The 27,741-nt window shown below is 41.8% G+C and overlaps 1 protein-coding gene across 1 annotated transcript; it reads left to right on the top strand.

Moving 5' to 3' along the window:
• The first annotated feature begins 411 nt into the window (after positions 1-411).
• Positions 412-27,286, top strand: LOC310984698 (ankyrin repeat domain-containing protein 13C-like). The gene is made up of 13 exons (XM_083970012.1): positions 412-1,062; positions 2,945-2,986; positions 8,861-8,965; positions 13,951-14,036; positions 15,795-15,840; positions 17,651-17,717; positions 19,027-19,171; positions 19,650-19,781; positions 20,591-20,752; positions 24,057-24,136; positions 24,423-24,521; positions 24,864-24,964; positions 25,133-27,286. The coding sequence occupies exons 1-13, from the start codon at positions 651-653 to the stop codon at positions 25,261-25,263; spliced, it is 1,608 nt and encodes a 535-aa protein (XP_083826138.1). The 5' UTR covers positions 412-650; the 3' UTR covers positions 25,264-27,286.
• Positions 27,287-27,741: the final 455 nt, after the last annotated feature.

The raw sequence follows: 27,741 nt of genomic DNA, 5'->3' as shown, positions 1-27,741 counted from the left end.
ATTATTATTATTATTATTATTATTATTATTATTATTATTATTATTATTATTATTATGAGTAGGCTATGTAGGATTCACCAAATGCATCATGGTATTTTTCACCTTTGTGTCATATTGACAAGACAAAGAATTATTGATATCTGTATTGATATTGGTGATCCAATGCTCGGGAGTAGGCAGACATGCTGTTTGAGCTCAGAGGGAAAGCAGACTCTACTCTCTACTGCTGACTGACTGACTCCCTTGGGTTGTAATGTTGACCCACCCAGCGTACCCACCCACCCAGAGAACAAGCGCTATCAGCCAGTGGCCGTTAGTAACCTCCTCTGAACTCTCGCGATAGTACGAGGCGGAAGACATCGGCCGAATCTTCCGTACTAGTCAACTACGTTGTGCAGCAACCAGCGACAGTTTGAGAGGCAGGAGGAGAGCGGACTGTTTGTTTTCATTAGACGCCGGTGCGAAGTGAGGAGCCGCCTGTCTGTTCACTTTGGTTTCTGCCTGTCCAGCGTCCAGAGTTAAGTGTTTTCATGTTGTGCAATTTTCGGTGTTTGTGTGAAAGCTCCCAACTGGCGAATCGCATCAGTTGGCCCGGAGGGTCATCGTCCGCGACGACACCCTCTGCTCCGTTAGCGCCAACTGTTTAGAAAATGACCGGAGAGAAGATACGCTCCCTGCGCAAGGACCACAGGCCGAGCAAGGACGAGGATTTACTGGAACCGGACGAGGAGGCTGCGACCGGGACCTTCACCGCCTCCAAGACGAACAGCAAGAGCAGAGCGAGTAAAATCTTCAGCAACCACAAGTTAATCAAGTCTTCGTCCACGCAACAACAACAACAGCAGCAGCAACAACAGCAGCAGCAGCAGCAGAATCAGCAGTCGCAGATTAATGCTAACTCAAACACGCTGTCAACATCGGATGTTATCGATGACAACAATAAGAACCCAATCATCCGAACCGGACAGGACTTTCCGGTGCACGAGTGTGTGTTTAAAGGAGATGTCCGACGTCTGTCCTCGCTCATACGGACGCAGAACATCGCACAGAAAGACATTCACGGTGAGTCCAACCAGCTCCTTGTTACAGTGGCCCCATAAGAGCAGGAGCCCAAAAGACCCATCGCGATCCATCCAATTTGGAGGTGCAGTGAAGCTTAGTTTTAGCTAATAGGCCATCATTCTCCATCAGCACTGAAAGTAGGCGAGGCTCCCCCATGACAGGGCCTGGAAATCACAACTCAAACACGGATAGTTCGAGTCCCCGACCCCCTCTAACGATCACATCCCAGGTTCCTCAAGTCAGCTTGACAGTTCAGCATCAGACACCTCGGTGCATCTTCCCACCGACAGTTGTGAAATACCTTATTATTCTCACTGTAACTAATGATGTATTAATATGTAATTTCCTTACTTAACCCATTAATTGTTTGGTCAGTATTTTGTCCTATTCTTTCAAAGAAAGACTCACAGGGAGATACGTTATTTTGTCCCAAGTGACTCTTCATAAGTTGGACCATATCTTATGGTTGATGTATTAAGAGTCTTTAGGAGCTTTAGCCCAGGCTGATAGCTCCTCTTTTATAGGTCAAAGTCTGTTCAGATAACACCACATTTCCAGACAAAACCCTCCCCAAATTGTTGGGAGACCAAGATTGTTTTGTTCATATACCAAGGCAGCCAAAAAAAAGGGCTTGTCTTTGTACTCATTCACACACACATCACCACTGGAATCTGGTCTGTCTTCAAATTAAAGTTCTTCTATATCGTCCTGCAACCAGGGTGTGAGACACTTTGCCTCTGGTGTTGTTGCAGAACTTGAACTTGTGCTTTTCAGCAGGTTTGTCAGCCTCGTTGTGTATTGGCGTGGCTCAATGGCACCAGTCAATGTGTTGTTTACGTACACATGAGTTCAGATTTTGGTGCTATACAGACATTCATTTGATGTTGTTTCCATTTCGAGTAGCTAACGGCCATATTGCAGACTAAAAAATAATTATTTTCTTCGGCGCAGTTATCTTCCACATATATAGAAAACACAAAGTAAAATCAATGGTTATAAAATCTCTGATGTGGGTGGCTGGTTATTGATTAACTTGCATCATAACAAACATTCTTTCCCAGTGACTGTACCCATATCTGAGTCAGGCTATAAAGATATTAATAAAGATATAAAGATAATAATGGGATTCCTTTCCAGCTAACTATTATCAGTACTGATTAATCTCACATTTTCGTTATTAGTGACACATTGATACAGATAAATATCGACTGACTTGCGCAAGGACTTTTGAACTGGAGAGATGATTCCCACCACACCCTAGACCTACAACATCCTTGTGGCTGTTTTGTTCCACTGCCCTATCTGTACAGTTTATCACAATATCCAGCGGGACTTATATTTTATCCCCCAGCTTGTATTTTGACCCACATCAGGGCTTCTACAACGCAGGCCCTCTTTACTCTGGATGCTTGCCCACCACTCTTCCCCATGGAAGAGGAGCCTGAAGGAGCTGACCGGGCAGTTTGGCTTCCTCTTGAGGGATTCTCCGGTGCTTATGAGGCATATTTCACATCCTGGGAAGAAAAGTGCATCTCCACACCTAATCCAAATGTTATTTTTCCCTGAATGCATTTGAAGTGCGCAACCGTTACCATTCAGTGTTTACTTTGTGACTTCCAACAAGCCATGTCCCTGCCTGTTAAATGCAGCTTATTTTGGGGTGTGCAGCAGGTTGATGGACTGTAATATTGCTTGTCATGGTTGGAGAACACACAATAGGCACGCATTTACTATTTGATTTGGAATTTAGTGGACTATGCTTTCCAATATAAGCATGTAATGCAAGTAAAATGTGACAGTCCAAGTGGCAAAATGCTTGTCACATATCTCTTACTGAGTTTTATCAACGGCAGTCAACAATTTTTTTTTCTGTCTTCCTCAGGGAACACACCGCTGCATCTTGCTGTCATGATGGGACACAAAGGTAAGAAACGTGTAACGATTCATCAACATATGGTTTATTTTTGTCTCCCTCTGTGTCCCTGTGTCCTTCTTAAATGAATCTCTTCTGTGCCGTATGTCCTTTGTTTCTATTTATTTGTGTGTAAGAGCATGTGTGTGTGTCTTTGTGTATGCATTTGTCCAGCTAAGCTAAGCACCACCAGACATTTGTCACAGATCACTATGCAAATCCCAGGAGGCAAGAGGCTCATGCATGAGTGAAGAGGCTATGTTTATGGATTCTTCCCTCAACAAAAACGGGATTGAGCAAGGAAACAATTTTCTTCGAACTCCTCTATTTAATGCACTCACAAAGCAGCATATTAGAGCATATTTAATCACTGGGGATTAGATAATGATGACAGTGCAAGAAATAGGATCCTCTCCGTTCAGACTGATGTTCCACCTCCGGCTTAAATGGTAATAGTTTGAAGCCGGTACAGGGGATAATTTAGCCGAGGTAAGAGATGTCATTTTCAACATTCATAATAATTGCTTGGTGTGCTACAGCTATTATTAGTTTTCTACTGGCATCTCTTGTGTTGAAGGGGTCACTAGTTGTTGGCTTGAATAAGTTGTGAATAGAGAAGGCACCAAATTATGCAGATTTGCAGACACCATGCAGGGCTCTGTGTAGTTTGAAGTATATAATGACCATGTCATGCATCTTGGCTCTCTAAAAATCATTACATGAATTTGTTTTCAGCAGAGTTGCCCTGGCTGGACTGAAAGCATGTGCATAAAACATTAATGCACTGCTCCCTTTGTGAGTCGATGTTATCATTTAATTTCATAAGGAGACCTCAGAACATGCTATTGAAAAATTAATCCCCCATGCTCTCAGTGAACGGTTCAGGCATAGGGTTAGTCTCGCTGTAAAGGCCCATTTGTGTAGTGTCTGTCACCGGAGAATGTGTTTCAATTGATTTCACATTCACAAAGTTCAATTCCTGTCGGCAGAGCAAAGGCCCTGCCACTGCCTACTGGCTGTTCAGAGACGGTGGAGTGCCGAAGAATAGTGGCGGATGGGACGCTATAGGATTGATTGTGCTAATGAGGTTGCCTATCTCTTGCCTGTGCTGCTGCCCTGTCCTCAAGGGATGCTCAGGCCAGACAGGCTGAAGGCTTCAGCATGAGATCATAGTCTGGGTGTGGCTGCCTCGTTGGGATGAAGGGGACAAGGCGCTCTTTGTGTAGGGGTTTGTGTGTGGGTTTATTATTTAGCAGACCAGTAATAATGCTGATTCTTGCATATAGTCCAAAAGACTTTAAGGCATTAGGCTAACTGTTAACAGATAGGAAATATCATTTCTGTCACAAACAGTAAAAAACAGAGCATAATACAGTCTGTCTTTTTTGGTTCTGCCCATGATAGTTATGAAATACTGAGAAAAGACCAACCCAATGAATAAATGTGGATGAATACTGTTGATAATTTTTCTGTCAGCATTGACAGATTTTTGTTATAGGGTATGAATCCATTTTCTGGAAATGAAAGACACTAAATGCAGTATTTCACACTGAGGTGTTGATAGCATTTTTCCTGAAGACTCCAATTTGTTTTATGGTTTTGATGTCTGTTCCCATGGTCACAAGGACAGATTTATTAGATATTGTAAATTGGTTTCAGAGATACAAGATAACAACCTAGTGGAGCCAGTGTGGTAGTCTGGCCAGGTTGGCCTTCTTCTGAAATTGCAAATTACCATCAGGTCATCACTAAAGAAAAGCCCTTTTTAAGTTAAGAGAGAGGGTTAGAGTCATATTAAGTAGGACATTAGCATTATTTTTGTCCAGAGGAAAACATGTGTAGGTCAATCTGCAAAGCCCAAACAAGTGACTTTCAGGAGTTTCCCATTTTGCCTCAGAGACATCGACAGTGTGATTCACCAGCTCCTGTTTGATTCTGCTGCTGAGTGTGGGATCGATGGTGAGGAGGACATGAGCAAAAAAGCAATTTCATAGACGTACTCCACCTCGATCAGAATGGATGGTGATGGCGGGTGTGTTACTGTTAACTGTGTCCCATGTGTAGCCCTGTGCACGTAGTGAAGCATTAGATGAGCACTTCATTTATCCACCGTGCTCTACCTCACTCACAGAGTTGCATGTGACTTAAGCAGTATCCCTGCACACCTGCTGCACATGCAATCAGCTCAGAAACCCTCAGGGAGAGTTCCTTATATCAATACTTTCACAACTGCATATTGGATCGAATCAGACAGCAAACCATGGCTAATGAATTACAGGCTGAATGTAATGTATCTAGGCAGCTCTGTCCAATTTGATTTAGGAGTGACCAACAGTTGTTTGATTACCTTAGTCCTTGTCAGCTAACAAGGCAAACAGCAACATATAAAACTTGTGTTAGACTCTAGATGGGGAAGCAGCATGAATTATAGACAGGTTTACAGAGTGAAAACTGATTAGTCCAAAAGAAGTAAGTCCACATCAAGTCCCAACTCTTTGAGGGGCAAGTCCAAGTCAAGTCCTTGGTTTTAAGCATAGACTGTAAATGTCTAAGTTAAGTCAAGTCTCTAATCTCTGCAATGTACGTTGCATCATCTGCTGCATGCCATCTGGTCTACACAGAACTTTGCATCGACACATGCAAGGAACTTAAAGCTGCATTATCATCTTCGTTACCTAAATTATGCATAAGATAATAAGAAACAGGAATGACATTCAGCCTGTCGGACGTTTCTTTAATGTTATTGTGGCAAAAACACAAAAGAATAGAGAACGTGCTCAGTAGAGTGCAGACATCTGCCAGAGCCAAGGCTAAGTGACGTGTAGCAGGGAAGGAGGGGGATTGACCCACCAGAACACATCTGAAGACAACACCACATAGGCTTTGATTAAGTTGTGGCTATAGAGAGTGTATGGTTGGATTTCAGACCGGATAGCACACCAGAAACCTAGTGTCCATTTATTGTAGTGTTTCAGATGCTCATCAATTCATCCTCAAAGCCCAGACCAGAAGCTGACAGGTCTGTAGCTGAGGACACATGGTCTGGCTGTTTTCTTGATTATGTAATGTATATCTGCTAAATGTTGCCATTATTGTTACACAATCATTGGACTTAGCTGGGTGATATATAGGTCAAAGGCCCTGCGGGAATGCAAGCCTTATGTCAGAAAGTGAGTGCTGGTGCACTTGGCTGCCTATGTTTTCTCTACATTAACTCCCTTTACCCGTCATTTCAGGCATGGCTCAGACTAATGCATAAACACGGAGGGTTGCGTTTTTGTTTGTCTCTGTGATGCACTCTGCAGCAATCCACCCCTTTCTGGTGCCAGCACAGCTTCTTTATTTAATTAAAGCATGCAATATGGTCAGTATTAGTCAGTTTTTCTGAAGTGGTCAGCCTTTGACATTATTCAGCACTTAACATGCTGATCATGTCATGAATGAGCAGAAAATATAATAAGAAAATTAATTCAGACCAGTCAGGAGCCAGGTCTTTGAACTTCAGCTGCTCCCCCAGTGTGAACACAATGACTTCCCACTGGCCTGACTTTGTTCAATTTGATTTCCTTTGCCACGGTTCCCGCTTTAAGTCAGCTGTACATAAGAGCAACGGTGCTGCTGGTAATAATTGTTTTTGTAAAGAATACAGCCTAGGTGCTTTTTGTTCTTGTACAACCTGATTCTTCTGTAACTACACTCTGGGGACGAGCAGCCACACTCCTCTTTGTTGTGTGGATAATATGTTTAATTAGGAAGAGTTTCAAAATGTATTCCTCTCCGTCATAAAGAATGTATGAGATACTGGCCTCACTCATGAATTAAACAAAAGGAGTATGTAGATCAGTGAGGTGATGTGGTATTTTAGATGATGTGACAATGTTGTTGCCGTGTGTTATGCCTTCCTTTAAAGGGGCAAAAGTTACTCTTCATATTCCTGGGCACCAAGTTGCCTCTCCAAATACACCACTCGAGGCAGGTTTTGTAATGCAGTTCATAGTGGTGTTCAGCAGGGAAACAAGTCTGAACATGCAGCCACTGGTATCCAGTTATATTGAGAGCTTTTCTGAGGCTTTTGTGAGACTGAATGATCGTTGGTAAAGTCAGCCCTGTGAATCTGCTGTTAGCATTTAGCCTCCGCCGCTTTTCATTTGGGCAGTTTTTCCGCTCACAGGACTGTGACTACTCCTGCCCAGTGCTGAGACAGAGCTGTGCAGATGCCAACAGAGTAATGAATGATGTCACGACAAAACTGACAGCTGAGCCGGAACAACAGGCTTCATTTTTGGCCGGCTGCGGTTTGTTGACAGGCTGCCCAGAGAGTGGAGGGATTTTGTGCTGCACTTACCGCTGATCTTGCCATAGAAAAGGGATGAGGCTCTTTGGCCATTTTCCCGTTGTTGGAATACAAGCGCAGCTCCGAGGGTTACTCTGCACAGCACCAGGGAATGTCTTTTTGTGAAGTTTGACATTTTTATTCCCAAGAATCTTTTCCTCATTTTATTGCAGTATGGACTCTGAAGTAGGCTGCTGAGTCTTGTGTAACTGTAGTGTAGGCCCCATATGGCTCTTTGGTTAATGGGTCAGCTGTCAGCTCAGTCCTACACACAATCTGGCCTTTTATAAAACCAGGATTATTTTTGAAACACTGATGCTACAGGAAGCATCTGAGATTCATATCATACATATTCATAGATTCATAGATGTCAGCTACATGCACTGCAAAGTGATAAGATAAATGCATTAGATTGGCCAAAAACCAGAAAGAAATTAGCTACAAAGAAAACTAAAGGTAGTAGAGATGTGATTTTAGTCTTGATTTGTACCTCTCTATAAAACAAGTTGAACACAAAATTAGAACTGGAGACAGACTTGGCATGGAGTTAAAGTTAGTTTAAAGAGGGCTTGGGGGCGTTGTCTGTTTGATGGGTGCATCTGAGTATGAATTATATGTCACCATAGCAACATCTAAGGTGCTGACAAGAAGCAGGGATGGGAAATGTGGGCTGCAAAGACCCCGATCAGACAAAGTGCATTTTGCTTGTTGAAAAACACGAAACACACCACATTGCCTTTTTTTTAAGCCTACACTTTGAAATAATGAGCAGAGCAGTTCATTTTCTAAAATCATTATTGCTAGGCAACCACTGAATCACCCGTCATTAGACAAACTGATTTTTGCTTTGAAGTAAACTCATAGATCTGCACATGATATCAAAATAAGCAGGCTCTGGGCATTGGTGACAGATTTTTTTTGTTTCTTACTTTTGTTTTGTTTCAATGTAAATGAAGCACGATGAATATATGTATGTTTTTCTTTCATGCGTGTCTTTATATGTGTATATATTCAGCATGCATTGTGGATGCATCCGGGCATCAGGCGGACAAATGAGGGAAGTCATTAGTGCTTATTCGCCCATTGGCATTTGGAATAATAAAGGTCCTTTTTGCTAAATACCACTCCTCCTTTTCTCTGTATCTCTTCAACTAAAAGTAGACACCTATGAGTTGTCTTTGAGACACGTCAATGTTTACATGCAGACTTATTTTGTTCTGGTTTAAACATCTCTCTCTGGTATCTCTTGTTTGAACTAGCAGTTAGAATTTTAACCTGTGATTAGGGGAAACAATACTTTACTGGTTGATTTCCTAGTTGTAGAACAACCTCTTTACAGATGATCTGATCTTGTTTAAAAACATACAAACTTTCACAGTTGTCACATTCCTGTTATGGGAGCATCTGAGTCGTCTCTTAATTTCTATGACCAGTGCTGCTGGACTTTTATTTCAATGTATGTTCTTTTCCTGATATGCTATTAATGAAACTTATCAATTAAAGTTTTTAACAATTCAAATAATTAGGTACCTTTCTGTCTCTATCTCTTATAGAGTGTGCCCACCTGTTGTTGGCCCACAATGCACCGGTGAAGGTGAAGAACGCTCAGGGATGGAGTCCCCTCGCGGAGGCCATTAGCTACGGAGACCGACAGATGAGTAAGTATCTGTGACCGGCCGGCGTGGCTTGGTACAGTTAATAAATAATACACCAAGACAGACTGTAGAAACTTCCCCACTGCAGCTGCTCATTCACTCAAAGAAATGTGGCTTCAGCGATGTTTCAGTTTTCAGGATTGAAAAGGCGAAGGGAAGAGATCCGATCAACACATGCAAATCAACAAATGGCTCGGCACATTCTTTTTCATGCTTTTGCTTCTCAGTGAGGCCATGACGCCGGCCTGCCTCCTTTGTGCTTTAGAGAGAGGGGACATTCCTCAAGGCCCTCTGGCTTTTGTGCCGCTATGAAAGGCAATTCATTAGATGTTTCTCTCTCCTCTTAGGCCGATTGTGCTCAGGACCTAGTCTCTCCCGTTTTCTGCCAGCAGTCCCAAATCTCTGTTAGACTGTGGGTTGTTAAAATGTTTTAACTTCAATTTCAGCTTGATATATCCACTTTTAATTGTAGCCCCTGCCTTTTCTTAGTTTTTCTCATCAGTATTGGATGTAAATTGATAGCGTGAGAACAACCTTTGTACACTGCCTACCCTAGTTTCCCAATTAGTATTTCTCTAGCAGATAAGTGCTTTTTATGTATTATCTATTTAAAGCTCTTAATATGCTGATCATTGGAAGAGGAAAGCCGGAGGTTTCATTATATGTGGTGGAAATCTGTAAATAAGAAATAGAGCCAGACTGAAATATGTTATTACCTGATGCGGGTTCATGACGGCACAGGGTTTAGAAAACAATATGACAGCTGAAAGAGAGAAAAGAAGAGCAAAAATAAAAGGTTCTAACAGTCAGCTCCTCTCATTCAGTGCACACAAAAAGCCCTTGATGTAACTTCAAACTTGTCACCATTTCATATCTGTATATAAATGTTTATATTCTTTCACGAGACATTTTGACTCAGTGACAAACACTCACATCTAGTACCAACGCTATGAGGGTGAGAATTGTATTCCTGAGCCCATTTTGCTGGTGATTTTTCTCTATTCAGTAGCTCTCACCTTTTTCCTTCCTGGAAAAGCTCCTGCTACCATCCTGTACATCCTGTACCTCTTTACACATGCTGAATGCAGAAAATTTGTGCATGCGCTCTGGCTGTTATCATAACGGAAATGTTATGAAATATGAAAGTAAAAGTGAATGTACCTTTAAAAAAAACTGACTAGAAAACTAAGAACAAACAAAAAGAAATGTACTGGATATGCTTAGTAAACATTGAGCTCAGCAGACAGGTAGAGAGTGGACAGATTTTAGAGGTGAGTGAGAATCAGGCTTCTGCTGCAGTGAAGCTGTTGAGAAGGGCTCTTGTACTATAACCCCGATGCCTCTTTAACGTCGCTCCAAAGTGCAGGGCTGGTCACAGTTCAGCTATAGCATTTGACTGCACACTGTAAAACATCCATTCCACATATGGCTGCTACAGTTATATTAAAGGAGAAGTGTTCTGAAAAAAAGACAAGTTTTTCTGTATTCAGCACAATAAATGTTGAGTCCTTTTCAGGTTTAGCCTAGAGCCCTGTTATTCGGTGTGAGCTGAGTCAGCGTTTGTCAGGAGTGTGTTAGGGAAATGGAGACCTGGCCTGGAAAGTGTTGACAATTGCAAACGTTATGTTTTCTGGAGGTCTGTATTTCTGCCCCTGCCAGTACCATCCTTGAAAACACGATGTCCAAGGGTGGTCAAAGGTCAAGGTGACTGTGACACTGTGACATCATTGTTTTTAAAAAGCACTTGTGGTCTTTATGAAACTGCTTTAATTGAGGAACCGATGGGGAGATGTGACTGTACGTCCTACAACTTAACTGGGGAGTCGCAAGGAGGAAATTCAAGTTTTCTAAGCAAAACATGTCTTGAAAGTATGCAACGATTAAGAAAATCCAATTTCAACGCTGTTCCTTTGTAATTTTCTTTTTTCTTTATATAAAATGTTTGTGACTAATCTACTCTGCTGTCAATGCTTATTTGCTGTGATTGATGCATTTGTCATCTGAATTTCACCACTTCATGTTTTCCATTTGAACAAGAGGTCAAAACGTGGCTCAAAAATAGATTTTGTCACATGTTCTGTTCAGAAATAGCTATTTTTGTCCTTACTTGCATTCTGCTCGCACAGCTGCGCTGTCGGCTTCAGGAGTTGGTCTGCGCGCCTGTCTCAGTCCTGTTGGTGTTTATTAGACAGGGAGTTGCTTTTCCATGTGGGTGTCAAGACTGCAGTGGTCTAGCCTGTTGGCTGATGAATAAAGGACCAGACCTGAGTTTGCTGTTGAAAAGTTCAGTTTGAGGTTGTTTGAATTTCAGCTTTGGTCGGCTATTGTGAAGTCTGGATATTTTCAGCTCTTATCTAGAAAGCCATCAAATAACTCTGGTTGACAAGTTTGTTGGAGCAGTAGTTTGGTTATACAAAGGAAGCGTTGTTGTTTTTAAAGCTGTGATGAACCACCAGTGTTCAATCTATATTTGAGCAGATTGTCTCTTATGTGCCCTGATTTCATGGAAGTTTATCATCAGTGACACATTTGCCAAAATAATATTAGAAGAAAATATTAAAACATTTGCGGTCCCTGATAAAGGCCAACAAAGTGACATCAATGTCTGTGGTTTAAATCTTGACTGAAGTATATTTTTTCTCTCCCCACAACATAAAAGCAGCTTGTAATTTTTAAGGAAAGTGGCTGCTTTGACTCTTTTTTGGATGCCCTGTAAAATTAATTGACTGTGGGGCGGAGTTTAGCTCAGTTGGTAGAGCAGCCACCCCCATGTGTTGAGGCTACAGTCCTCACTGCAGGCAGACCCGGGCTGAATCCCGCATCAAGTGCCCTTTCCTGCATTTCCTGTCTCTCACTCGACTGTGCTTTCCATTAAAGGCGAACAATATACTTAAAAACTAAACAAAACAAAAATAAATAAATAATTGACTGCCTCAGCAAGTTTGAAACTGTGCTGAAGAAGGCCTGTTTGCAGCAGCCTTGCCTTCTTCACAGTTTTGCTCTACCGCACAGCAACTCCACAGTGAACCTGTGTCAATATTGACTGTTCTCAGATTCTTGGAGAACGGCCAGTCGCGGTTGTCCAGTTAGATCCAGGAGCTAATTGTTAAAGAGTAGCAGGTTGTGGTGCTGCAAATGTAAAAGTTGTCCCGACTCTGTCTCTTTTAATTAATGTGTGGAGGTAAAGTTACTCAGATCACTCACCTAATTAATGCCACAGGAAAGTAGCCCTAATCAGTAGCGGGGGTGAATTAGTGCCAGCATGGAGAGTCAGTTTGGTTTAGTGTCGAAGTGGTCGGGATTGATTTCTCGGCCCGTGTTGGCTGGGTCGGCTGTGGGCAGATGGTGAGATTGTACTCCTTCCCTTGTCCCGCTGAGAGGCGGGGAGGATCAGGAGGAGCCCCATCCAGAGCTTGTCCACACTCATTAGGCAGCCGCGCCACACAGACACCCCTCGTCCTGTGTCTGTGTGCCATCATGTGTATCCCTGTGCGTGCACGTGTGCGTGTGCATGCCTGTGCTCTCATTTGGCCTAGTTTCACCGTCGAGCCCCCTGCCCCCTATGTGCTGCCTCGTGGGGACAGCCGATCAGACAACACAACAACATTGTTGTGTATGTTGATTCAACACGTGCACATAGGGCGGCACTGGAGCTAGTTAAGCTAATGATGATGCCATATGTCCACTGTTGCTCTTAGTCCTATTAAAATGTAGGGCAGTCTGGGTGTGACAAGCCAAACATTTTCTTTTTTTTGTGTCATTACTGTTTCCATTAGTTTTAAGTGGCACAGTCATGTCATCATTTAATCCCCCCCTGGCTCCATAAAAGCACCACATGTATCAACAACCAACCAACGATCCCACTCCCCTATAAACAGCAAATAACATTTAAATAAATGCTTGTTAGTTGGGTGTGGATCTTTTTTTTTTCTTAACCTTGTTTTCTTTTACATGAACAAGTCTCCTGCAGCCAATAGGCTAAAGAGCTGTGAATGCTTGTTAATGTAACTCGTCGTGGTTTAAAAGTCTCCAGTGAGTGCGTCTCTCCCCCAGGTTGTTAAGGAGGTTAAAGGCACAGCTCATTAGCTGGCAGCTCTATATCTGCCAGCCGCGTTCCCTTTGAACTTCCCGGAACGGTTTGATCCCTGCAGGCGGTGCACTGGGATTGGTCGGATGCTGCTGGGAGTGTCCCATGTGGCAGCAGGAAGTTGGCGTATCTCTGAACCAAAAGCCATTGTTACTGTAAACCGGGTGCTTTTTTGCCTGTAGCATGTTTCAATGTTGGCAGGATTTGAATAGAGGGTAATGACGGTAAGCATATTGCAAACCATCAGTGTTGTGGTGAAGTGGCAAAGTGTGAACCACTCTGTACAGTGCTACATTAATGCAGCAGTAATTCTGGCAGCCTGAAAATTGTTTTTAGTCTGTTTGATGTGAAATTAGTTTTGCTTGGGTATGTGAAGTGTTCATGGACCTTCTTAACATTAAAACAAAAGTCTGTGAGGTATTCACAATGCAGGAGCTTTCAAAAAGCTTTTAATTGAAGAGTGCAGCTCTCTTTAAAGTTTCGAAAGGGTAAGTGTTTCAGAAAAATGCAAATTTTTTTTTTTTTTTTTTTTCTGCCAACAAACCATCATTTTAGGACAGGCTGGCTTTCATCCCACTGAGAGAAGGATGCTCACCGTTTGCCAAAGCAGCAACGACATGGTGGAGGAATTTGTTTTTGAGTATAGTAACTAAATGTTCTACTTGGAGCAAGCTGACTGGTGGGATCAGATTCAACATAACAAAGGGTTATTTGGAAAAAAGAAAAAAATTAACACTCAGCTCTGATGAGAACAGATGCTGTCATCCATTCCACTCTTGGACATTTTTTTTTCCACCATAAGCTCTTCAGCCCAGACAGTAAAAAGCATAATTATTGTTGATGCTTTTTGTCTCACTTGTGCATGTCTTAATGTCTCTTTTTGTTTCTGTGTGTCTCTCAGTCACAGCCCTGCTGAGGAAGCTGAAGCAACAGTCCAGAGAGAGTGTGGAGGACAAGAGGCCCAAGCTGCTGAAAGCCCTGAAAGAGGTTTGTAGTTCTTACTAGCTGTGTGCTCTGCTCATTGCTGCTGTCTGCTCCTGATGCTGTTTCTTTTCTTTTTTTTTCTTTTTCTTTTTTTTACCATTGGATTGTTTTACAATTCATCCTTATGTTTTCCTTCTCAATTCTTATCTTAATCCTTCTCTTCCAAACTCCTCTCTCTTATCTCCTTAACATCCTCTTAAAAGTTATAAACACCAATGACTGTACTAAGCTGGACTACACACACAAACACACACACAGGATCAATACATATACACCATATACACAACACACATTTGCAAATACAAACATCCCTCTCATACTTCAGTCGAGTTTGTCATTTACAAACTACTGTTATCACAACAAAACAAAGCCAGGAGGGACACACACTAACGCATTATCCACTAGTCGGAGTCAGATGTGTGTTTTAAGGCTAATTGAAGCCTTGCAGTGCCTTTTCATATGACGTCACATGTACACACACATACTGTAAGCATGTAACTACTCACAGACATGCTGGTCTGAGCAGATTTTGTTGTGGCTGTCTGCCTGACATGATGCTGTCACACACACAGACAGTGTAAACATTTATGTGCGGGTTGACGCATGTTTCTTTTTAGTGGTGGTGCTTATGGAGCCTTTTTGTATTGTTGTAGCTGCCTAGTGTTAAGTTATGGACCTTCAACTGTAGGTGTAATCTCTGGTGATTGTAGCTCACAGGTCAGCTGTGCAGCAACACCACCGCCGCCACAAGACGGTGAGGCAGGAAGGAAGCAGATACAAGAATATGAGACCAATGACTGCAAACTATCTAAAACCATCAGTGTAATTTTTAGAGGTTGTACCGTCAGCCTGTCAATCCTAATATGAACGGCAGATTGTGACATCTTTGCAAGTTGATGTGAAGCCTACCGGGATGATGAGGCAGATTCGATTTTTCTGCGTCATCGTCGCTCAGAGATAATAAAGCTCTGGGAAGTGATGATCCCCTGGTCAGGCTGACGTCACCATCGGAGTTGGACTGAAACCACCAGTAGTGGTGGTTATGAGATCAGTGCACGCCAGCCTCGAACTTCAAAGTATTATGAAGCTGCACTGGGCAGCGTCACTCAGGCAGGATTTGTTATTGACAGACACAGGGGGTCATGTTTACTCATGTTTGTCTGACTGAAAAGCTTTGGTGCAGCATTTTGATTTCTATGGTTATTGTTTAAATATTTAGGCTAGTTTCTCATTTCCACTTTTGTATGAAAACTGTCGTACATTATTTCACTCAGCACCTATAATCCAAGGACAAGACTGGCTACTGTATTTTTCTTATTGTCCATAAATCACATCAACAGATGAAAACATGGCAGTGAATTGATGCTAATAACAAATATTGTCATACGTTTTCTTATTGCCATAGAAGTCCATTGCTGTGGAAACCTAATAAAACCCATCAGTGACCCACACTGTTTCACTGTGTGACATGCTCCTCCATTACCATGAATACAGGCTCTGGTTATTTTCAGTCACTCTTCAGTGCACCCTCCTGGTACAGTAAACAAGTTACTGTAAATATGGATTAACAGGCTGCTGGAACTCATCCCCTACAAATGAGACTATTGCGTGTTTGGTCTTGGTTGTGGGATTTGCTGACTGTGGGACAAATCTTGAAATATCACTAGACTTGTCATTTTAATTGTAAATAGCTTTGTGTTTCCACCTTTAAAACCCAGGGACTTTGACTTGTGACTAAGTTTTCTTTGTCTTCATTTGCAGCTTGGTGATTTTTACTTGGAGCTTCACTGGGACTTCCAAAGTTGGGGTGAGTTAAGATCCACCTTCTGCTGTCTCACGGAGGACTGGCAGAAAACATATTTGTTTATCCACTCTGGAAAATAACCGGGGTGTAGTCTGAAGCAGCAGCTGTAGAGTCTGTTGCAGACAGGAAAATATGATGGGATCAGAGTGTTTACCTTGTGCAAGGAGGAGGAATATCCACTGCTGGAGTCGAGTTACTCCTCCTGCTGTATTTGAACTGTAATACCATCCTCTTATGTGGACGTCCTTCCATCTATGATTATTCCAGTGACAACAACAGAAGTAGAATCTGTTCTCCAGCTGCAGTCGAATATACACACAGTTTAACACAATGCAGGGCCTCACACATAATATACAGATGCAGGGGTATTATGTGACAGTAGATTAAACGCATCTACTGACACTGGCGTAGCAGCATTTGCTTAGTCTGCACAAGAGTGTGAGCCAGGACTGAAGTCTGTGTACTCACTGTGTCTTTGTGAATTATTGACAAGGTGGCAAGATTATGTAATGGACGCATGATAGTAACCAAATGTACAATGGTTTCTTACATAACTATATACTTGTAGTGGGGGGCTTTTGTGAGGCTTTGATGTCGAGACAGGCATCTAGAAATTACATTTGTAGGATAGAGAGATACAGATTTAAATGACATTCAGAAAGTACTGCAGCCCTTTACCTTTTTTTTTTTTACTTTTTGTTTTGTTGCAGCCAGACACTTTTTTCCCCTCATCAATCTACACCCAGTGCCCCATGATAACAAAGACAAATCAGAACTTTTAGAAATGTAGGAAAAACTGAAATATAACATTTTCAAGGTATTCAGAAACTCAGTACTCAGGACTTAGTTGAATCACCTCTGGTTGTGATTTCAGCCTCGAGTCTTCTTGGGGATGATGCAGAAGCTTTGCACATCTGGATTTGGGGATTTTCTACTATTCCTCTTTGCAGTGTTTCTTAAGCTCTGTCAAAATTGATGGGGAGTCAGAGGAGAACCATTTTCACGTTTAATTAGGTTCAAGTCAGGTTACTCACTGAGCCACTCAAGGACGGTCACAGAAATGTCCCTGAGCAAGTCTTGTTTGGTCTTGCCTGAGTACTAAGGGTCATTTTCCCATTGGAAGGTGAATCTTCAGCCCAGTCTAACTCTCTGGACCAGGTTCTTGTTCACGGTTTTAGCCCTGTTCAGTTTTCCCTCAACACTGTTGCTGAAAAAACCTCCAATGATGATGCCTCCAGCACTTCGTCTTGCTGCTGGGATGGTATACAGCAGGTGGTGAGGGAACTGCTGAATCAAAAAGCTGCAACATAACAAAACGTGGTGAAAAAAGGGGAAGGGGTGTGAGCACTTTGTGTTCAGAGAAGAATTTAGTTTAAACCAACACAGTCTCGTGGATCTATGCTCATGTCAGAGGGATTTCTGGCTTAGTGCCTTCAGGCCTGTTTAGACTACATGTGGTGCTCTGCTGGGTTGGAGGAGCCACTTGATTTTCTAACAGCTTTTTTTCTTCTTTTTTTTTTTTTTACAATGCAGTCCTTCACAGAATTATTCTGTGTTAAAATCCCTGATGAGTTTTGTGAAATGATAGAACAGCAAAGGAAGTATCTTGCCTTCAGTTACCTAACCTGGTGAGGGCTGTGAGTTATTAAATATTTAGCTACAGAGCTACACTTTATATATCCCTCTAGTCTACAGCCCTATATGCCGCAGAAGGTTTGAAGTGGAAGATTTTCTTCATTTTTGAGCGAGGTTTCTAAATTTAGTACTTTCCATGATGTTTCATATGTCTTTACTGTATCTTTTCATGTTGCAGTGCCTTTGCTCTCCAGAATCCTGCCTTCAGATGCGTGTAAGATCTACAAACAGGGCATTAATATCAGGCAAGTCAACAAATATAACACAGTAATGCAAAATATGTGATGATTTAAGTGTCATTTCTACAGTTGCCTTGTGACAGCATTATATTCTGTGGTTTTGTGTCAAGTAAACAAAGACAACCTACGGGAAACTACGTCAAATTAAATGGCAATTCCTCGAGAAAACCTTTAATCCAGGCGCTTGGTTACTTTTAAGGATCACTAATTTATCTGTCATCTTTTGCTGCACACAACACAACATTTCTTTCTCCTCTTTCATCCCTGTCTACCTCCCGTTTCCTCTCCTCAGCCCCGTCAGGTTAACTAGAGTGTGAAATCAGTCTCTGGCAATATGAGAGAACTCAATGGCGACGCCTCTGTGCACAAATCTTTTACTCCTATATTGAGATTTAAATGAGAGCTTCACAAACGCAGAGTTAGACATTAGACTCTCAGGTGCTGCCTGAAAGTTCACCTACTAAGGACGTCAGCAGAAATTTGTCACGCCCTGACGCAGGATGACACACCGCTAACAATGAATCATCAGCAGGAATTCATGTTGTTGTGTTTTATAGCCACAACTATCTCATATGCACACATATTAACACATACGGTAGTTATTTTTACAGGGTTTTCATGTTTGACAAGCCAGGCCAAGCCTTTATCTAGCACGCAGACAGATGCTCTCTCTATTTGGGCTTCATAACATATCAACTAAATCTATTTGAAGACTGAATTCAGTTCATAGAAGTGGTGTGTTTGTGACTGTGAGTGCGGTTTGTGTGTGAGATGGAGCTTGTCATTATTCGGTGAAACTGCTCCTGGCTGTCTAATTTGGTATTCAAAATGTCCTCTTATTATCCTGCAGTTGCAGGAAGAGAGAGAGCGAAAGAAAAAAAAACCCCACCGTGACAGCGAGTTCATTTACATTCTAGTGCTACAGTGTGTCAGGCCTGTCATACTCATCCATAGCACCTTCCACTTTGTTACTGGTCTGCACAAGCAATTCTTTAAGCACGTCATGCTTCACTCCAGCACTCCCAATTTGACAACGTAAAAACAACAACAAAAACTAACAAGATGCTTGAAATGCTTTGTTGGTGTCTGTGGTAACAATTACCATTCACATGTCCTTCAGAGCAAAGGTGTGACTTACAGTTATTTTTGACACTGTCTCTGTGAGTTGCTTGGATGTTGTCAAAGGTGAACTCAGCCCAGCCAGCTCTTTCTTCCATCCTCTGTTTCCCTGTCCCGTCTTCTCCCTCCATTTGTCTAAAGTTGTCACACTAAATCCTTTTTTTTTTTTTTTGTCGCCCATGCGTGCTGTGTGCAGATTGGACACTACACTGATAGACTTCACGGACATGAAGTGCCAGCGTGGTGACCTCAGTTTCATCTTCAATGGCAACGCCATCCCCTCCGAGTCTTTTGTTGTGCTGGACAACGAACAGAAAGTGTACCAGCGGATACACCACGAGGTGTGTGCGACCCCCACATACAGGCTTGAGATCACAGATACACACATTTAAGGCTGCATTATTTTCACTATCGACTAACCTGCTGAACACATTCTTGATTCATCGTGTTGCCTGCAGCATGTCAGAAAATAGTGAAAATGTCTTTTATATTTTCTTAGAGCAATATTTAAATGTTGTGTTTTGTCCAGCTAACAGTTTCACTGTCACGAGACAAAGAAAAGCAGCAGAACCTCACATTCAGGAGGTGGAAGCGGAAAATGTTAAAAATAACTACAATGCTTCTAAAAATAGCAGATTCATTTTCTGTAAATCAACTGTTGGTCACAATATTTTGGCCTCAACCTGTTAGTGAACCTGTAAATTGAAAAGAATATGATGACAAATGTGCTTTGTCTGTTGTTTGTGATATGGCTTGTCATCACTGTCAATATTCCTTACTCCTTCCTTACATGTCCATACCTGTGTCCTGTCATTCCAGGAGTCGGAGATGGAGACAGAGGAGGAGGTGGACATCCTGATGAGTAGCGATGTTTACTCTGCCACACTCTCCACTAAATCCATCACTTTCTCCAGAGCACAGACCGGCTGGCTGTTCAGAGAAGACAAGACGGTTGGTGTCAGTTTTTGCAGTCCATATTAATGTCATGATATTATTATTCCCATTGCTGCAGCTTTTTCCTAACACCGCTCCGGGTCACACGGTTCAATCTGCTTGAGGAGTTTTCTAGAGTTTTCAGTAGCTCGTCCCAGACAGGGTTGGGAATTTGATTAATTCTTTGGGAAAGGCAGGAAATGGAGGGGAAGCGATACACGGGAGTCCACTTCACTAATGTATATCTTCATGTTCTGTTCTTCTGCTTTGGTCATTACATACCATCAATTGCAATACATTCTCAGCTGCTTCTCTCAAAGGTAAACCAGACTGTTGCCCTCTGTTTGACTTTTCAGACCTGGAAAACATCATAGACAAAACATGAAGGGTGGAATATTTTGTGGTCTGCAAAGGAAAACAAGGAAAACTAACCCTGACCTTGTTCCTTTTTCAATCTTTTTTTTTTCATTGTTTTACTTCACATCACTGAAATACTGCTTCTTCATGTCTTTGTGCTGATTTTCACACCTGAAGTCTCCTTCTTCCAGAAACTTCAGTAACTAAACCTCTGCTGTTCAGTCTCCCTCACATTTCCTTTGCTGTATCATCTACACCAGCCAGGAAAAAAAGGCCATAAATCAGTGGAGCAGCAGTGATAATCTTAGGAAGGAAACCAAAGGTGATAGGCTCAGGGTTAAAAACAGCACAGGACGTTGAATAAACGATGTGGGTACAGTTTTCTGTCCTGTCGCTTTGACATGTGTTTTAAGGGGAAATTGGCGACTCAGTGAGGGGGAGATTTATCTCTCTGTTTCTTCTATCTCCAGGAGCGCGTGGGAAACTTCCTGGCAGATTTCTACTCTGTGAACGGCCTGGTGCTCGAGTCCAGGAAGAGACGGGAGCATCTGAGCGAGGAGGACATCTTGAGGAACAAAGCCATCATGGAGAGCCTGAGTAAAGGAGGAAACCTCATAGAGCAGAACTTTGAGGTGAGTCAGACATTGAGTTTAGATCTGAGTCATCACACACGCACATCTGTCAGACAACCGGATAGGGGAGTTTCTGTCCAACCATTTCTTTAAGTTTCCAAAACTGACTGAACAAGTATTCATACCGGCGTCTCAAAGTGAGCCAGGGATTGGACTATTTCTCTCTCTCTTGTTACAAGTTCAACAATATCTGAAAATGTGCACCATTATCCCCATTCTTCCACGAAACTGTATTTCTCCCACTCTCTGTGACAACTGGCTTTTTACTCTGCTTTCAAGTGCAGCAGTTCAAAATCAGTATGAACACTTTCGATGTCCATTATGGTTGGACGTCACATCTCACACTCTAGTTCTAACAGACCATAAAACCGCCCCAACTCCCAAAATGCTGTAATGTAGCTGACTTAACATACATTCTGTAATTCAAGTGATAATGACACAATCAACTGAGGATTTTTGATCAGTCTGACTTATTTTATCGTCCAGATTTTCACCGTATTGGGTTTTGGACCTTTGACCAAAAAGTTGCAGGAACTATTGAACGAAAAGAAGAACGAAACTAAACCACCCAAAGTTTCCTGAACAAACAGAAAACACGAGACGGTTTCTAAACCTGAAACTAAATGTAGTTTCTAGTTGAAGCGTAGATTTAGTTCCTCAGAAGCTGACTAATATTTCTGTTTAAGTGTGGGAGTATTACATTATTAATGCAACACACCTCATTTACACATCCTGTTTGTTTTCTTACAGGTTCTTATTTAGGGTAGGGTTCGGGTTAGTTCATTGAGGTTATGTGTCAGAGTGTCTGAGCAAAACTATTGCAGTGACACAAAGTCTTGAGCGATGTCTCAGGATAAAAGGTGGAGGAAAGCATGGTTTGTCAGCTGTACACCTAGAGCCAAGACTTTTTATTTATTTTCAGTGTCACTTGGTGACTCACTTTTGCAGCAGAAATGAGAAACAGTTGGAGCACAATCTCCTCCGTCCATAAACACCCTGTTTACTTATACCTCCTGCAGCATAACCACCAGTCCAGCCCTGAATCTGTCCTGTCCCACTGGAACCTCGGGACACAAGTCCCAGAGAAAATAAACCTCACACTACTTCCCTGCTGTATCTGTACAGAGATAAATCCTGTAGGAACAGCATGGACTTCCTGCCAGACTCTGTCAATCAACTTTGCACGGTCTATTGAAACATTCCAGTCTGACTCCCCGCCGATGTGCCCTTTGATGTTTTATTTGTTTCCGAAATGAAAAGCTGCTCCAATTACTTGTGTTATGAGACAGGTTTGCTACCCTCCTCGTCCACTTTGCATGGATTTGAACCCCAGCACTGCCACCTAGTGGTGATGGCTACAAAGCAGCACCTTGTTCACGGGGGGACGACTGTCCCACCCACCGTCCCCTCACTGTAGTATGTTCCAGAGTTTGCTTAGCAAGCCCTTGTTTAAACACTGAGCATAAAGCCAGACACACAGTGAAGACAAAGCCTCTCAACACTCAATAGATGCCTTTAACTGCTCACTTGTTTTTTTCTTTTTTGTTTTTGTTTTTTTTGGACTCCCCCTCGTTCTGTGCCGGGCTTTGTCTCATCACTGTGTCCTCTGTTGTTTGTCAGTCTGTCCATGTGGATCTGAATCACATCCCACTCATGTCTAAAGTAAAAGCTGTTTTTAAAGCCTCGCCATCAACCAACGTGCGAATAATTTCCACTCCTGCCCTGGTGGAAAGCGATCCGTGGAAGTGGGTGAGGGGGGGAAAAAAAGCAGCTGCTGTGACGTAGCAGTGTTTACCAGAGAGAGGGAGAGCGGGTCAGCTCAGGGAAGCACGGGGGGCTTTCGAACAGGGGCTTGACACTATTGATTACACGGATGAAGGCTAAAACCCCTGGTGCCATGGAATGATGGAGCGGCGGGAGCAGCATACCAGCAGATCAAGGCCAGTGCAGCCCGTGTGTACTCTGCCCTCGTCACAACAACACGCCAGAGCTGATACACAGTGTGAGAGCGAGCACTTAACTAAGCCGCAGGACAAAAAAAACAAAAACATCAAAACATTTCTGGGATGTCTGCAGGTCAGGTGGGAATGAAAGGGAGCAAAGTTTTTTTTTTGTAATTCACACCTTCTCATACAGTTGACTCTTGGCACAGTCAGGTGTCTCGCCATCCACCACGTTTTTCCACATTATTCTGCCCTAGTTGCCTTATTTAACCGCGGCTCACAGAAAGGGAGGTCAGCTGGTGCCATTCCAATTCTTTTAACCTCAACGCTGGCAAGAACAGCAAGTTCATTTTCAGAGAAAGTCAATTTTAGGAGAAAGAGGATGGAGCTCATCCCAGTTCCACTTCAGGGTCAGTAGGAACAGATTGTCCAGCCTTAAAATAAACTGACGCTGAAGAACAACTCTTACAGTTTATTCAAAGAGGACGAATGGAGAAAAAAAAGAAGTCCTCCAGAAAGCGTAGATGACATGATTAGTTCTGGAGAGTTCTTCTTGATTTTAGTCATACATCATTGGGTTGACAGTTTTTATTGCACAATGCTGTGTCTGTCTTTCTGTCCACCTGTCTGCCTGTGCTCCGTCTCCTGAGTCATCTCCTCTTCACCACAGATGTAGATGTGTTGTTAGTCAGTACTTAAAGCCACAAAATACAGCTAAGCAGCTTTTCATCTTGGAGCCACAAAGGAAACAGAACAGTAGCAGAGGATCTGTAGGGAAATAGTTCATTCAGAGTCATTTTAAAGTTCACCTTGAGTTGTACGCTGATATCAGAGCCTGTAGCCCGAGGGGACGCCTGAGTCTTTTACTGCCTCTGCTACAACTGTGACTGCACTGAAGATGAAGAGCAAAAACACACACAGGACGTTATAACACAAGATTAGTGGCAGCTTTAATGGCGTCATGTGTTTAGCATTTACACTTTGCAGATGTTTGGTGGTGTTGTACTGTGTGAGGGGCGTTTGGCCTAAACTGACCTCACTGTGCGTTTATTGATGCATCGGGGCCCTCTAGTGGACTGCACTGCGCTGGTCTGTCATTCCTCTGTAGGAATACATGAAGTTAGATTTACAGTGTCAAAATACTATTGAAGAGGTTCCTCTTTGATTAAGGCCATCTTTTGTTGGTCATAAGACGATTCTTACAGAAGCGCAGTCAGACTCATCTCAGTTTAATTAAACATTTTTTTGTTTTGTCTGTCATTGGTGTGTCTTGTCTCCATGTGTCTCTCGCAGTGCTTCAGTCTGAGATCTGACCTTGACATGTGTTGTTTTTTTTGTTTTTTTCTCTCACTGCTCATCAGCCGGCAAGGAGGCAATCTCTAACAGCCCCATCACCCAACACTATATCCTGGGAAGAATACATCAGTGCTGACAGTGGAAAGTATGTGTCTCTATTATGTACATACAAATTTGCAAAAGAAAAAAAAAGCAAATTTGAAGTATAATTCATGTAATTTCCAATATACTTACTTTTTTCTTTCTGACAACTGAGTTTCCCTGAACAGAACATTTAACTGCACTGACATTTAATGTCATTGATGGAGCAGAGTGATTTACATGCATACTTGTTTTCTGTATGAAAAAATAAATATATTTCTCCTGCTACAGAGTAACAGTGAGCACTTCATGAGATAATATTCTGACAGTTTGTTTCTGTCTTCCCTCAGAGCCCCTCATCTAGGGAGAGAGCTGGTCTGTAAAGAGAGCAAGAAAAACTTCAAAGCCACGATAGCCATGAGTCAAGACTTCCCTCTGGGCATTGAATCGTGAGTCTTCTCTTTAAACTTGGCATCCGTCCAGCAAATATTTCCTCACCTTATTTTACCCTGACAGGTCCTTCTTTTTCCTCCCTTTCATTTCTAAAAAAAATGCCCAAGTACAGTTTCAAGTCTGTCTGTCTTTAAAAGATTTTTAAAACCTTATTTTAATGCAGATCCCTGTGCTGTGGAGGTCAAAGTAGCTGATATAAAATGTGTTGAATGTTTTAACTAGCAATCCTAGTTTATCTTGGTGTAGAAATATATGCAGATATTTAAGAAACAACTTAATATATGTCAGCCATAACTTTGTTTGATGTCCTCAAACCAGTTGTTTTCTTTATTCTTCAGGTTGTTAAATGTTCTGGAGGTGATTGCACCCTTCAAGCACTTTAATAAACTCAGGGAGTTTGTCCAGATGAAGCTCCCCCCCGGCTTTCCTGTCAAACTCGGTAAGTAAACTTCTCTCAGAGAAGCATCTGCATGGTCATTAGGAGGCTTGATAAATACATGTACATATAGGACCAGCAAACTAAAAATAAACAAACATGGTAATTTCATTAGATAATTTGTCCTGCTCATTTCTGCTTTGTAATTCTGCTGATCATGCCTCCCTGCAGACATCCCCGTCTTTCCTACGATCACGGCCACGGTGACGTTTCAGGAGTTTCGCTACGATGAGTTTGAGCAGTCGATTTTTACCATCCCCAACGAATACAAAGAAGACCCCAGCCGCTTCCCTGACCTTTAACCTCCTGGAGCGGGGATAGGAAACAAATGTACAACGAGGCAACATTACGCTACAGAACTCTCTTTTTGACATTTAAAAAATTAAAATAAAAGAGGAATACCGGTAACTGACGAGGAAAAAAAAGCAGCGATAAACTTTTCTTGACAGATTATGAACTCCATCGCTACCATCCAGACTCGGAGCACAGACGGCAACAAGTTTGATAAACACGACAAAAATAGCATCATGATGGAGACACGGTGTGGCAGAGAAGTGGAAATCTGATGAGTGTGAACATCTCATCAGTGAAAGGGCATTGAAGTTAAAGTGAGTGACAGCAGAGCAGGTGAGTTGTGCGAGTACAGGGTGGAAGTAGGAGACATTTAAGACGACCTGTTCAGCTGAGGCTATGTATTTAAGTCTGTAAGTAATGTTTTTAAAGGGACTGTGTTAAACTGACCTGTAGTAAAGCACTGATATTACTGTGTGAGGTGTCGGGGAGGAATTCCACTAAAAATTAGTTTTTAGCTTATTTTCCTACTTAAGTTGACTTTAATCAATCTAAAGATGCAAAGTTAATTTAGTTCTGCAATGTTGAATATTGGCTCAATAAGACATGGCTGAAAAGTGTACATAATGCGATTAAATCACAAGTTTTTACATTCAACTCTTGAACATTTATCAGATTTTGAAATATTCCCAAAGATGTATTCAACTAAAATTCACAGAACTGGTAATCAGTTTTGGAAAATTTCAGAGTGAAGCTGTTACTTTTGTAGGTTAAAAAAAACAAACTAAAAATCTTTTTTTTTGTTGAATTCCACTTGAACTCTGCACATTATGAAATTGTGTAAGTTTGTGTGTTTGTGTGTGCGTGTGTGTGTGTCTGAGAGTGAGAGAGAGGGAGACAATGATTTTCATGGGCATGGAGTAGCATCACTGAACCTTTGGGGCACTATTTTAGGTCCACTACAGCGACTCCACATATACACTCATTTTGTGATACTCAGCCGTGCGTTTGAAATCTTGACAGTTTCATCGAAGCAACGTTACAACAATGCTGCAGGTTTTTATGGTACCACAACAAGTTTAATCTCTTTTGTTTGTTTAAGTGGCAGCGAGTGTAAGTTATGACGTCCAAGCCTTTTTTGTTTCTTACTTCACCTTTGTATAAATTGTGTAACAAACTGTACAATCCCACTTAGAAGATTGTACAGAGAGTAGATGTTAGGGAATTCATGCTGTTTTTACACATAACAAGAACCAGGCTTTTCCCCTGCACAGTGTGTAAATACATGTTTTATGACCTTCTTGCTTTTTGTCTTTTACCTTCCAGTTTCTTTTTATTTGTGCCGATGAGTTTAAGTTGTCCTCGACAAGAGGAGATGTGGAGATTTTTCTTTTTTTTAATGTAGTATCACAAGTAATTGGAGAGTTATTGGGTTGTAACATGGTGGCAGTTGCTATTTTTGTACATACTTGTGTTTGTTTTAAAGGAAAAAATGAATCTCTTAATTCTCCTGTCTTTCTTTTCCTTGCCCTCAACCCACCTCAGTTGTGTGGAACAATCATTTCCACCATGTGAAAAGCACAAAGCTCCAATGTTCCTATGGAAAGTTTGTTTTGTTTAGCGGCCTGTAGGCGTGATGATCCCTAATGAGTCTTTCTAGCTGCTGCTGTGGTTCATGAGCTTTTAATGAAGTGGATACATGCAGGTGTTTCAGAAGATGTCACGCTCGGTGGCTCAAAGTGTTGTTCAGCATCCACATTAATCGAACAACAGGTGTATTTATATTCATTTATATCAGTATCATTATAACCAAATACAGTACATTTAATTTTTTTTTATGTCACATTCCTCAGTGTGCCTCTTCACTGACATGATGCTTTAACCTACTTTTTACTTTGTGCTCCTTCTTGACTTGAGCTGCTTCACATTTTCTCTGTAGGAAACTATTCATCAGCTACATGTCCATTGTACAGCAAAAAAAACAAAACCTATTGTATAAGTCTGCGACACTATTTTCATATAAAATGTACTAAAATAAAAATTCCACATCTAACTGAAATTGGACTCTCGTGTTTTTTCCACACTCATCGTTGTTACTAATAAAAGACACTGGGAAATATACATTTAACATAACTGTATCTTTTAGTTAAATATGAAGCTGCCACAGGTGACCATCATCATGGAAATTATCTTGTATTCAAAATTTCATAACAATTATCTTATATAAGATATATTACTATTTGGTTTTAAATCTTTGGGGATTACATATCTTTTGGTTGTGAATTTCAAATCCATAAAAAAAATCTAAATTTTTCCCCAACTTCAGAATCTACACAATCTTTACATGACAAATGGTGTGTGCATTGATGTGCTGTTGGGTCATGGACGGATTACTGACCACAGAGAGATAAAAGACGACCTCTATATCAAGAGATGTTATGTTTCTTGATGGGAAGCCAAGATAAAACATGTTAAACAGGTGAAACAAC

This window comes from Trachurus trachurus, assembly GCF_905171665.1.
Source record: "Trachurus trachurus genome assembly, chromosome: 4".
NCBI classification, from domain to species: Eukaryota; Metazoa; Chordata; class Actinopteri; order Carangiformes; family Carangidae; genus Trachurus; species Trachurus trachurus.
This window is presented reverse-complemented; position numbering and strand designations above follow the sequence as displayed.